The sequence below is a fragment of the Epinephelus fuscoguttatus genome, linkage group LG2 (assembly GCF_011397635.1).
Source record: "Epinephelus fuscoguttatus linkage group LG2, E.fuscoguttatus.final_Chr_v1".
NCBI classification, from domain to species: Eukaryota; Metazoa; Chordata; class Actinopteri; order Perciformes; family Serranidae; genus Epinephelus; species Epinephelus fuscoguttatus.
Genome location: NC_064753.1, coordinates 36881246 through 36895513, shown reverse-complemented (window position 1 = coordinate 36895513; position 14268 = coordinate 36881246). Strand labels below are relative to the sequence as shown.

Genomic DNA, 14268 nt, shown 5'->3' with positions numbered 1-14268 from the left:
AGAAGAAATATATAAATCAAAATACAATGTTTCCTTTTGAAAAAGTAGTACTCAGATTTATTAAAGTTAAAATATTTTGTCAATCGGCCAATTAGAGTCTAAATTTCTTCTCAGTTTTATTTCCTCTGCTTGCTGGAAACCCTGTCAGAGCTTTCTCTACACATCATGTTCAGAGCTTCTGCCTGAAGTTTCACCTCTTCACATTGAGAACTGACATTTCACATTTCACTTAACACTGAGCTGAGGTCGTTAACCAGTACCTTGTTGGGAAGATACGACTGAACTACCCAATTATACAACAGAAAATGAATGCATCCAGCTTTTGATTTTGATTTAAGAACATTAAATGAGCAAAATTGGCACATAAGACTATCAACCTGTCTTTTTTTTTAATAACCTATAGGTGGAAAGGTAGAAAGTGAAAGGTACAGTGAGTCACTGAACCTGCCACCTCTGCAGTGTGTTACAGGGTAATGAGCAAGATTAACTATACACCTCTGACACCACACACACACACACACACACACACACATGCACACACGCACGCACTACAGACCTAAGGCTTGCATCAATGTCCTGCTCTACATGCGTGAAATTTACTCAAAAACCACAACTAGAGCTGAACCACAATCCAAATATTATGATGACTGACTTCACTATTTCAATGTAATTGTAATAAGCTACCAAACTTCATTGTAAATGAAGTTTGTGTTTTACACATAAGAGTTTTGATTGATGTAGAGCTGAAAGAAATGCAGTCAATTAATCGACTACTTGACTGATAGAAATCTAGAACTTTATCAAGGTTACTCTGTCAAGCAAAAATACCAAACATCCCCTGGTTCCTGCTTCTTTATTATTAGAATATGCTGCATTTCTTTGTATTTTAGGATTGTAAACTGAGTATATTTGGATTTTGGACTGCTGGTTGGACAAAATAATATAATAATATTTTATGTGATATGGCCATACTATGATAAATGTGAGATGTTTTGAGAGAGAAAAACATTGTGACCATGAACTCACCTATGTCGCACAAGCCTTACGCATAAAAAGGCTTTACAGAGAAATATGAATATCAAACAGAAAAAGGCATTTACAGATATTGTTGTCATGATACCAGAATATTAAACTTCGATATAATGCTTTTGTAACAAAAAAACATACTCAATGTCTCTTTCAAAACACAGCTAAATGAAAAAAAAAAAGTCTTCAACACACAAAATAGGATTTTTTTCCTCTTTTTTTAAATTACAACCTGCACACAGTGCCAGTACAGAAAAAGTCACTGAGCACACTACTCCAGTCACATGTTGAGAGAGACAATCCACAGTAAATGTTTGAGTATGTACAAAGGAGGAAACGTACATATGCAAAAAACCTATTAAAATTATAAAACCTTGCATATGCCTGCCAGTGCGCAATTTACTTAAATAAATTCCAAATTGTGTTGTCAAAAATATCAATTTATCAATACATATTAAAAATTTGAAACTGTTTCAATACTTATCTAACGCAGTATTCATACTACTGATACTATTTTCTCGTTCTCTCCGTTCTCCATCAGCGAGTTGACACACACACACCACTGCAGTGCCCCCCCGCCTTCTCCCACTCACTCACACTGCTGTCTTGTCATCACTTGTCTCATTCACTCCGGTTGCACAGAGGCTTCTGTGGCACGGTTTTGTTTTTTCACTTGCACTTAATTGCATTTTGAATGTGTGACAATTTTAAAGGCTTATGAACATTTGAACTACCACAAGAAAAAAAATGTTTCCACTGATGTAAAAAAAAAGTTTTATTCTTAATGTTTAGTACAGTCATTCTGCTTTTTTCTGCTACTAACCAAGAAAAGAGAAGTCGTCACTGTCATGTTACAGCCTTGTTAGATTTTTCTATTAATTAAAAAATTAAGTTGTATGCCCCTTAATGTCAAATAGACATTCAGGTATTGTGACAACACTATCCCAAATCATCAGCCTCATATCCTGTCCTCTACACACCAACATTCAACCGTAAATGGTCAATGCAAAACACCACATAAATGTTCAAGAGTTTTCCGTTTTCGTAAATGTACGCACATTTACTCATCAAGTTTTATTTTCTTTTGACGTCTTTTGACTTATCTTTATGCGAGGTGTTTTTAATGTGCTTTATAAATAAATTTGAGTTGAGTTTTTTAATAAATCCCAATTTATGCTTGGAGGCAAACGTATAGTTCAAGCCTGTTTACACAGATAAATGACACCCCAGCTGATTTCCTTCCTAATTGTTTCATCTGTACAGCCTTGGGTTGAAAATCTGATCGCAGACCTGTTTGTTTTTTTCACTTATTATATCTTAAGTATTTTCAATCCTATTGAATATACAATTAACAGGAACTGTCTTGTTTTAAACACGTGGTATTAAAAAATATTGAAGTACTGCACTTTGACAACCATGATGTGGAATCCCAACTGATGATCTGTGTACGTTAACATACAGCACTACCTGGCTGCCCCCATCTCCGTGGGCCCTGTGACTGTGGTGGCATGTATGAGTGTACGACTGATGAGCAAGCGAGTGAGAGTGGGAGGGTGAGACAGAGGGAGGGGAAGTGGAGTGACGCTGGCAGCTGTGCCGGTGGTGAGCCGCGCTGCGGATCAAGTGGCACAAGAGGCGCAGAGCGAAGCTGGGTTGGCCAGTGGCCTGGGGGTCAGTTAGAAACTCGGAGACAGCCAGGAGGTTATAGGAGAAATCTTCCTCAACCGATTATGTGTCTGCAGAGAGCAGAGAATCTGCAGAGTCAGTAAGTAAGATAGGAGACGTGGAACATGGGAGAGGAAAGGGCTGTGATCACATGACAAGCACTAAATGCCAGGAGATTTTGTCGTAGCTCGCTCTACACAGAGCGGTTGCTTTTTTAAGATGATAAAAACTTGAATGTCTTGTTAGAGAGCCAAAACCCTCGGTCAATTTGTGACTCCATTCCACATATCGTAAAAGGTTTTTGTCTAAAAGCCTGGAACATGATACTTGAATAATATCAACATTAAAAATGTAAATTGGTCGATATTACTGCACTTGCTCATAACATTTGAATATCTCACTGTTTGACTCACTAACTGGTCAACAATTGCAGACTTAAGTGACGTCTAACTTAATATTAATTTTGAAGGATACATATATCAAAATAATGGTGACAAATGGGCAGCGAGGATGGTCATGATGATGATGAACAGGCAGAACTGGCAGCAGTGTTATAACTGAAACATGGCCAAAGAAAGATGAGATAATGGTCGCCGTGTCCTCTCATCAAAGCAGGCAGCAAAATGGAAAATTATGATTGCTCATCAAGCAGAGGTGTGATGTAGATGAAGTGAAATGTTAAATATTTTTTTGTATGCCTGCCAATGACCTGATGAATTTCATCTCACCATATATTAAGGACTGCAAAAACACATCGTTCTCCGGTGCCAATGACGCAGGTTTGGTTTCCAAAGGGAGGAGGGTTAACTTAGTCAGGGGTGTACCACCACATTAAAATCTTAAAGTGAAGGCTGTTGTATTTCCGCACAAACTTATAAGGATCTACCGACTTATGAATAAGCTGGTCCTCATACTTTCCATAATGATTGGAGCCTGTGTTTATTATTAAAGCTCTGATCTTACATATCATAGATGAGCATAATTTCACAAAGCAAAAAAGAAAAATGCTGCTTAATAATTGGGGAATTTAACTCCCTGGATTAAATCCCAGGTGACATGTCTTGGTGTGATCCTTGATTCAGATCTAAGCTTCAAGTCCCACATTAACAAGGTGACGAAAACATAATTTTTCCACCTCAGAAACACAGATAAGGTACGACCATTTCTAAATGAAAAAGATGCAGAGAAACTGATTGATGCCTTTTTTTTCTCCAAGCTGACTCAACTCTTGTAATGCACTTTTTACTGGCCTCACAAAAAACACCACTGAGAGACGTCAGCTCATACAAAACTCTGCAGCTCGGCTATTACCCAGAACCAAGAGGAGAGAGCACATGAGGTCAGTCTGAGCTGCTCTGCACTGGCTTCCTGTTACATTTAGAGTTGATTTTAAGGTCCTTCTCCTTGTATACAAAGTCCTACATGGCTAACTCCCTTGTTAACTATCAGCCTATTTATTGCCATTATTATATAGAACTGTCCATAATAACTATAGACATGCTTCTCCAGGCTGCACATAAGTAAACACACATAGATAATATGAATATGAAGGTATTAAAGATATTGTCCGTACAGGAAAATGGATCAACTTATTCTGATGCACAGGACTCCACAAAGTGTTGGTCTGGTCACCCATAACACCTTTCCCTGCACAGAGACCTTCATGTGTATCTTTGCACAACTTTAATTCAAGCTTGTTTTTTAATAATTTGTTTTGTTTGTTTTTCTGACAAATTGTTATGTGCAGTGTTGTTTACAATACTGACCTTCCTGATGTTGGAGATTGACATTAGCACATACCAGCTTTGGTGTGAGTGCAAATTAATCCTAATAGATGACTGTTTGAAAACTTTCATCAACCCTTTGCTTTCTCTAATCATGAGTAGAAGTACCCAAACTAGTTTGATTTTAGTGATTAATCCAAACTACAATTTGAAAGCACGGGCAGCAAATATCGGACTGTGAGGCGCAGGGTTGACACGTCCCCTTCTAACCCAGTTGCCAGAAAAACAGGCACGAAACATTTCTGCAAACCACACATAGGTTTCATTTGCACATTATTATATAGCTGAACTGTTGACACTTTAACTTTCAACGCTGTAGTTAACCTGTAGTTATGTTCAGCCACAAAGGCTGGGTAAGGTTAGGACAAGATCATGTTTTGGCTTAAAATATCCAGTTTGGGGGGGGCAAAATCCCAGCAAGAAAAGCAGTGATGTCTCAGTAAAAACAACATCTCTTAGTGCCTTAAACATCGCTGACAGCACTGACTTGCTGTCTTTACAATCAGTTTTGTTGTCTGTTGGTCTCGCCTATGTAACACATCACCATCCCCTCCACCTCCCGATGACAGAGTTTCAGCGTGGACAAATGTTTATATGATACATAAAAATGTACAAATTTAACGACGTATTTGTGGTTTGCAGAAATGTACAATGCTAACATTTTATTCTAGCAACAGAGCTGCCCTTTTATCCCCAGTTCAAACAATGCTTTTTCTAAGGGGAACAAAACTTTTATGACACACAGGTAGAGAAACTAGTGTAGACACGACTTTATAGAGGAGCGAGGTGAAGGTAACACAGGGAACTTGGCGGTAGTTTGTAGAATTGGCATATACATTACACTAGTTAACAAACCTATCAGCCACAATCTCACTCAACAAGCTCACTTGGAGGAATTTAAATGATTATTATTGGCAGAAACGTGTCTTTTAGCTCACCAGGCCTCAGCACATGAGCCAAAATGTTAATTTTGGACACTGGCTGTGAGAGAAGTAGTAAGAAATAAAGAAAAAATAGGTAGTTGAAGAGAGAGTAGGATGTCAGAGAGAAAAATATGAGAACATAAAAATGAAAAATATTCAAACCTAAAAAGAGCTGAAAGATTTTTACATTAACTCCGAAAGTAATCACACTAAAGTACAGCAAGAAAACCCTTCACTGTGTTGTCATCGTTGAACATCGCTGTGTGAGAAGTGCAACTCAGGATGAGCGAGAGTCAAAAATGCTGATATGCTCCTCTACTTGCCATATCATCATCACCGAGTTGCCCGGCCATCACGGATGGACGAATATAAGCTGACGGTCTGTCATAGTTAGTGTGCACAGCAGCACAGACTATTCCTCTAGACAGACCTGTCTCCCTCGCAGCTAGTGTACATAATACAAACTATATTTAACATTCATTCGAAATGACTCAACATTCCCTCGCTTTCCGTTACTTTGCTCAGACCCACACCACTTTGACTCACTTAAATTAACTGGAAACAGGATTAAAATTGAAATCAGTGGGAGTCATCTCCATTTTAACTGACATAACTTTTTATTTAATAGATGTTAATCTTCATGGCTCACATATAGCTGCTGCCTGCAGACATTATATGACACGCACTGCTTTGTTACTCAAGGTCAAAGGAGAGTGGAGAGACAACAGGACAGGGAGGCTGACAGGGTGGGGGAGCAGAGAGAGGACTCCTGGCCTTGACGATACAGAGGACATACAAACATATAGATGCATATAACGAGAAATTAAGTACATTTTAGATGTTTTTCTGACATTTTCTTTTGTAAAAATAAAACATGCAAGTAGTATTGTCAGTGCTGTAGCTGCATAAGTGCTGCTTGATGACATAACAGATTAGAGTCTTGCCTCTCTGGTTTCTAGCTGTGGGAAGAGAGCTATTTTGAAGCTAACATATTTTGACTCACAATGCTTTGCAGGGAAACAGAAATAATGTGTATTTATTTATTTCAAAGATTAACCTGCACAAGAAAATGTATTCCTGATGTAAAAATCACAACAGAACTAAAATCCCATATGCTGTTTGCATTTATTTGTCATTTTAAGAAGTTCCATGCACTGGCAGAAACTGCTTACCATGCAGATACTCTATATTTGTATATATCTGTGTCGAGTTCCTGTGAGACCCACCCCTCAGCTGTTGGGTTGGTAATCCTAACTCCTGAACTCTACAGGCCCTTCACCCAAACACAAAGGTGCATGTCAAAAAGACAAACTATGAGGACACAAACAGATTCAAACATCCGTCGACCTGTTTGGTCCCTGAAGTGGCTCTGCAGGTAATCTGTGTGATTTAAGATTGTGGGAAAAGTGATTGCCTGACAGTGTCAGCAGAGGGATACTACCTCTGTCATAATTCTCCTCCAGTTTTCACGCAGAGACAAGATCGCCATGGAAACACATAATCTACTCTTTCAGCTAGTGGAGGAAGAAGGTGTGAATATGGGACATAGGCACACTCGTACAGTGTCTATTATCACACAGATGATTTAAGCTCAACATCAAGCTCTTCTGTAAACAAATCAAAATTATTTTGAAAAATGATCATGTTATATAACCAAACAATTCCTGGTTCTTCAACACACAGAAAATCAAAAGAAAAACATAACATCAGGTCAAAAATCAATGCACAAGGATTTGAGTGGAGAGAAGAAGAGCTGATCCAGTGGGACCAATATTTAAAAACACTACAGTCCCTGAAGTGTGACTTCTGTTGGCCATTTGCTGATGATAGTAAATTATACATAATTGGGTTTAATTGCCACACAACAGGTGTGCAGCTCTTGGCTGCTGTTGGTAATTTGTTAACGGGGATGTTTGCTGATGTTCAGACCCTAACTTCTAACCTACATCTTACTGTTCTGCACTGAACCATTAACATATATTTGTAAACCTTAAACAAACTCATAGCTATCTTAATAGAGACCAATTTAGCTAGGCAGCAGGCTGAATCACATTTAAAGTGATGCTATGTGGGCCTAGACATAATTATATTTAGTCGTGTACAAATGACATGAGAAATGTGATATTATGTATGGTGTATATACTCTCAACCAGTTGACCAGCATTGATATCACATGCCGAGGGGCAGGGCAAAGTGGCAGTATTTGACGCCCTGGGAATGACAAGAGCATTTTCTAAGATCTCTTTTTTTTACTACGAGATGTCTTTTTTTTCCCCCTGTGCTTTTCTGACTCTAATTTTCCAGCTGTGAAACAACAATTATCTCATCTGATAAACATCACAATTTGGGCTGAGTGATAAATTATTATCATTTAGAGACTTAAATCATGCCATGGTGATAATTCCATATAATTACTGACCAACAAATTTATGTCCAAATTGGAGCTAAGAGATAAGTCGAATAATCAGTAAGTGAATAAACCATCTCAGTCCATGGGGATCTGGATTGGGAACCGGAGGGTTGCCGGTTCAAGTCCCCACCCAGACCAAATATGGAGTGTGGACTGATAGCTGGAGAGGTGCCAGTTTGCCTCCTGGGCAATCTCTCCATTTAATGCATGTATAGGTCCTGTTTGTGCACGTGTGTATTTCAGGCCTGTGTGTATATGACAACAGAGTGAAAAAAAATAATTTCCCCTCGGGGATTAATAAAGTATATATTCCTCCTTCTCCTCCTCTTCTTTCTTCTTCAACTCATTAGTCATTTATCAAGAAATAATGTCGAGCCTACACTTTAATATTTTTTAGCTCCTCTGCTATAAAAATATTGCTGCTTCTCTGCTTTTATCTGTTTGTCAATTGACTATATTTTGATTTTGGTCATGAAAACACAAGTGATTTGTAGACATAACCTTGTATTCTGAGTAACTGTGATGGGCATTTTTATAGTCAAAACAATTATTTGATACACTGAAAAAATGATCACCACATTAATCAACAGTGAAAACAATAATTAGTTGCTTTTCATGACTCGGAGCATGTAATTAAGATTAGCTGTTAAGCTGTTGTTTAGCACATATAAAGAGTTTGGTCTGGTGTAAAGCATGATGGTGGAACACGGTTCATTTATTTGTGATTTTTCATATATTTGCCATGCACATGTATTGATGGAAAATATCCTATCATGATATTGATTTCAGTGTTTTTTCCCCCAGTGTTTTAATGAGTCGGATGTTTGAAGGGTAAAACAGGCAGCCATAGATGACTGTCCTCACACCAGAAGCAGCAGAGCACAGGAATATTAAATGGTCCAGTGTTGGGTTAATGTTCATCAATGGGAGCTGCAGATTTAACATTAACATGCTTCACATTTCCTTTTGTTAAATTCTGGCTTTGAGTGCTCCTCTTCGGCCTCAACTATCTCTCCTGAGTGCAGTTAAATGTTTCCCATCATACTCACACACAGACACATAGTATGCACACACACACACACACACATACCTTGGATCCATCCACGCTGATGATGCGGTAGCTGTTGCGTGTGCTGTCGTAAAAATAAGAGACGGTGACGGCCTGCTTGCTGGCAGGGACCCAGTTCTTCTTGGTGGTTGGGTCGATTTGGAAGACGTGGGCCCTGGTGGTGTAGATCGGCTGCTCCCTGGACAGCAGAGGACAGAGGAGAGGTGCAATATGAGCAAAGGATCACTGTGAGACACACAATATGTAATCACAGGGAACAGGGACGCTGTGTTGTGTCTCCAGAGATACAGAGTCCTGAGAGTTTCAGCTTGGACAAGCAGGTGATAATGTAACAAACACTAAATCTTAAACCAAAGCCAGGAGCACATCAACACCCCCTCCCTTCTCACAGGCGTCGGTAACACATATCTAGGTGTTTGTGTGAGACTGTCCATGCGTATGTACTCCCATCTTTTGTCAAATGGAAGATTTCCCTTGTGCACCACATACATCCAGACAATTATCTACTTGTGGTAACACAGTCAAACGAGAGAAGACTCACTGTAGAGTCGTAAAAAGAGAAAGGCAAACAACTATTTTGAAGTAAAATCTGTCAGAATAAGCAGTGATGTGCCGGATAGTCTGGTGTGTGTGGACATTAAATGTGTTCAGAGATTCACATTTGGAAAAATGTTCTTGGCATCGTGGGAATAACTTCAGCCATATCACCCAGTCTTATTAGAAACAACTTTCTTCACATTGCGTCTGTACTCTTCAGCCTGTAAAAACATTTCTCAGTTTCTAAAAAAGAAAAACTGTATGCATGGCTCATTGCAGAACAGCTCTTAATCATTTTAACTATTTTAGTGATGTTTTATTTTATTTTCTTTGGTCGATACCGATTATTTTACCCTAATGATTTTGTGTCATAGGAGGAGGATCTCAATCGATATTAAACCATGACAATTATAGCCAGCAGTTACAAAGTTCCTCCAGCGCCAACATTGTAATGAGTGATATGAGTACTAGGAGGATGAGCAAAGCTATTAACGTCAATGGTAAAATAATGTTTTCATTTCAAACCCTAAAATTAAACCTACAATAAAATCAATGGTGAGTTACCTTTATAGAGCAAACCTAAACTGTATTGGAAAGCACAATGTTAACATGATTTACACTCATCGTGATTAACCAACTCCAACCAGTAAAATATGATTTAAGTTTGTCTGTACTAGTGGTACTGCTACATCTGGTCATATTCCAAATCCAGTATTAAATCTTCTGACTAAAGACAGTAGCATTATAGACTGTATTTAACTGCTGGAAAGATGTTTCTTTTATACAACTGGGCTGTCTATGCAGTAGAAAGACACAAATACTTTTAAATTGGTGCTACATGACCAGAGAAAACAGCTTGCTCAAGAGGTAGAAAACCTACAACCACCAGGCAACACTGCCCAGCACCGGACCAATAAATGCTCCTGCTGGTAGGTGACATAACATTATATTTGATTAGCACTGCTTATTTTTAAAGGTCTGATCTCAGTTTTTTTTCATACTCCCTTCTTACAATACAGTAAATGCACCTATTTCCTTTTCACAAACTCTTGTAGTTCATCAGCATTGCTTAGATTTACAGTTTGATCAGAGTTTGGTCTGAGTTGGAGAAACAGAGAAAGGAAGGCATCTCTCTCTCTCTCGATCGCTTCTTCTCTGTGTGTCCGTGGTGGCGGGCATATGATAATGAGGAAGTACAATCTGTAATTTGAGAAACCCGAGCCCGAGAGCCAGCAAAAAATCCTCCAGATTTAAGCTTAGAGATGAGCAGGGAGATCTGGGCACTTGTGAGATGGAGGAAGTTTTCCACAGTTCATTTACACATACTACCCACACTGTTGTGATACAAAGCTGGTTGAAAAATTGGCAAAGTATCTGTTTGACTTACCGACAGTTTTAAATAAGGAAGCTGCAAGTCTGGGTATTTCACCAAATTGCACTCAAATCTAAAATGGAATTAGCTATCAAAACCCAACTCAACAATGACTGTGATGGGGAATAGTTTGAAATCATGTCTTTGAGAGGTTCAAGTAATCTGCCTCCCAGCATCAAGCAGCTCGCTGCCCATGTGATTCAGAGTAGAAGCATCAATGTGAGGATGAAGGAGCAGGATCAGACCACCTGTTAAACTTGAATGACTGCAGACTGAAAAAAACAACAGGAAGTGGAAATTCTTGTCTTTACACAGACATGTCGCTTTCTCTCTAGACACTGTGATTATCCTCACTCACTGTCACTATACACACATGCACAAATAGCATAGCCTGACTGGGATGCTGAGCTGAAAGCTGTTTTGAAAATATGTTCAGAGAACCCCCCTCTCCGCTTTCAATGTTTTCTGTTTAAAGCATCAAAGTGAACAGCATACTATGCATGCATACTATACACTTAGAGTACTTTTACTTTTACAGTGCTGCAGGTGATAATATTTGTACTCTACAGACTGCATGACTGAAAAAGATAGGACAGCTACACATTTAATCCAATCTTCAGAAAGGCTGCGTCATACTTTTCTAGCTTTACTAGATTCAACATCAAAAGCCATGTTGTCACATCCAAGAATATTTCTAGGACGTTGTTACAGTGCTTGTGGTAAAAATAACCACACCTGTATGCAGTAGACTCATAATCTCAGTTCCATACAGTCTTGGCACTTGCCATTGAAAGAACACCACTGCTGAAAGTGAAAAACTAGTTGAACTTTTAAAATGGTAGTGCTTTGCAGGGACCGGACCCACCAAGTTTGAATTATCCACTGGAAGCTCTCATTTTAAAAAGGTGAGTGCAGGTGGTTGTGATGCTCCTCTATAAAGTTCCAAGAGTGAAGAATAATTAGGTGGAGTGGCTGGATGAGAGGGATCAAAGGACACCTCAAGAACTCAATAATGGCTGCAGATGAAGAATATGGGGGAGACAGATGGGAAGTACTTATCTTGCTGGAAGTCAAAATGTGAAGTGAATGTGTTTTTCAGATAGGGTGAAGTTTACTGGGCACTAAATGCTTCACACCTCCCTTTATAGCCTACTTGAAAAAGTTGATATATCACCTCTGCGTTTCCATCTCGGTGTTTGTCTTCTTATCTCATTATCTTTTATGCTGTTGGTTTGTCTGGGGATCTTTTGCATGTGAAGTCATCCTGGTCTCTCCTTCTTAAAAATGTGTTTCTTGGATCATCGCCCTCATCATGGATCTATTTACACTATGTATATTTGCATTCTTCCGATGTCACATTGCTGCAAAGCAACTTCCTTCTGGATGAATAAAGTTTTATCTTATCTTATATCATGTGCATGGTTACATGAAAATCTGTCATGTGTCCTCAAATAATAAGCAAGTCCCACTGAAAGCTTCACGATGAACTGACTACATGCGCTAGATTAAAGCTATAGTAGGTAACTTTTATAAAAAAAAAATATCTTTTGTCATATTTGCTGAAACTGTCACTATATCCTGACAGATAATATGTGAAGGAAACATGTTTCTCCGGCTCCTCTTGGTGCTTCTAATGACATTTGCAAGAATTCACCATGAACAAATACAACCAATCAGAGCCAGGAGTCGTCTCTGACGTAATGTCAATCACTGGGTCTGCACCATAACCACATGCGGCAAGTAGGTAGAGTCTGCACACCATTCGATGGGTATGGTAGCCAGCAAATCAGCCAGATTTGCTGCTAAAATTGAACGGGGACACATGGCTCATACAAACACAAATGATTCATGGGAGACTGATAAGGCAGAGTACTGATCAATGTCATTCAGACTCAAATAAAATCATATTGTGTACAATATTGCCAATTATTTGTCACCTGTCAGCCGTAGTTGTTTTGTCAGCTCACAATTACGTGGATGCTGCTGCTTGATAACAGGTTACGCTCCATTTAAACTACTTTCCCGGCCCTCACAGTAACTTGTTAAACAGCGCACTGGTGCACTGAAATAGAGCGGACTCGCTGCTCGTACACACGCTACGAAGCCCCGCTCCCCTGTGCATGCTCTCATTCAAAATTGACTGCAGGAATGCTTATAGCAACATGACGATGTTATGGCAACATGAGGATGTTCATTCATACATTTTCCATAAGTGTTAATCCTGTTGGGGGTCGCGGGGGTGCTGGAGCCTCTCCCAGCTGACATTGGGCAAGAGGTGGGGTACACCCTGGACAGGTCGCCAGACTATCACAGGGCTGACACATGGAGACAGACAACCACTCACACTCACATTCACACCTACGAACAATTTAGAGTCACAGATTAAGCTGCATGTCTTTGGACTGTGGGAGGAAGCTGGAGCACTCAAAGAAAACCCACGCTGACACTGGGAGAACATGCAAACTCCACACAGAGGGGCTCCCCCACCCCGGGTTCGAATCATGAACCCTCTTGCTGTGAGCGACAATGCTAACCACTGCACCACTGAAATTAACTGATTTTGGTCTGAGATGTTTTCGGCCTGTTTGTGTTCTCAACAAGCTGTTAGGTATTCTTTACTTTTTTGTTTAATTGTGTTGTTTCTGCGCAGAATTTTCCCTTAGATCTTTGGAGACTCATTCTCTGTAAAGTCCCTAACGTGCTTCAGATCAGAGGTTACTGAAAAAAAGGACTCATCACTAAACTCCACTGCACATGGTCATCCCATTTGGTCACAAACATGGTCCCGTGAGCTTTTCTGGCAAACTTTCTACAACATCAATTTTTTGTTGTAAACCTTGTGCAATCCTGATCCTCTATCCTCGATTACTTTCCCCTCTTGGCCTGCCATTTACTTTAATGACATGAAGGATTTCAGCTAAATGTGTGAACTGGACACAGTGACACAGCCACACTTTGCTTGGTGCAGCAAAGAAGTAATTCACGCCCAACAAAAGCCATTACAAATATTGTGATTTTTAAGAGTGCAGGGATGTGATTAGAAAAAAAAAGCCTAAATCCAAATCATCTGAGAGTATGTTCTTAAATTGTCACTAAAATGATACTAAAAAAAGCTGCTGAAGATAGAAACATAAGCACATTTCCTGTATAGCAAGAGGGTTCATTAACAGTGCACAGATGGTGCCATTGTTTTTGTAATGCTGTATAGAAACTGGCAAAGCAAGTTGACAAGAGAACATTCAGTTCAGTATTACTTTAATGTACTACTATGAGATCCTGGGGAAAATAATGTCAGAGAGACAGGCAGGCAGGCAGCGAAAATTCATGAGCTAATAAAGCTTTTACTTCCATTGGGATTATGGTTCTCACAGAAATGAAAGCCTAATAAATTCACTGTCCTTTTTAAGCCTAATCTCAGTCTTCATCTGCTTTGGGAACAACAAAACCCATTATACAGATCACTGTTGTCGCTTTACATACAC

General features: G+C 39.3%; 1 protein-coding gene across 1 annotated transcript in view; it reads right to left on the bottom strand.

The window, feature by feature from the left end:
• The window catches only part of homer2 (homer scaffold protein 2), a 42391-nt gene that overhangs the window by 18422 nt on the left and 9701 nt on the right, over positions 1-14268 (bottom strand). The window contains exon 2 of the mRNA XM_049599917.1: positions 8899-9055. Within this exon, the coding sequence (XP_049455874.1) occupies positions 8899-9055 (157 nt within the window). The remainder of the gene's footprint in view (positions 1-8898; positions 9056-14268) is intronic.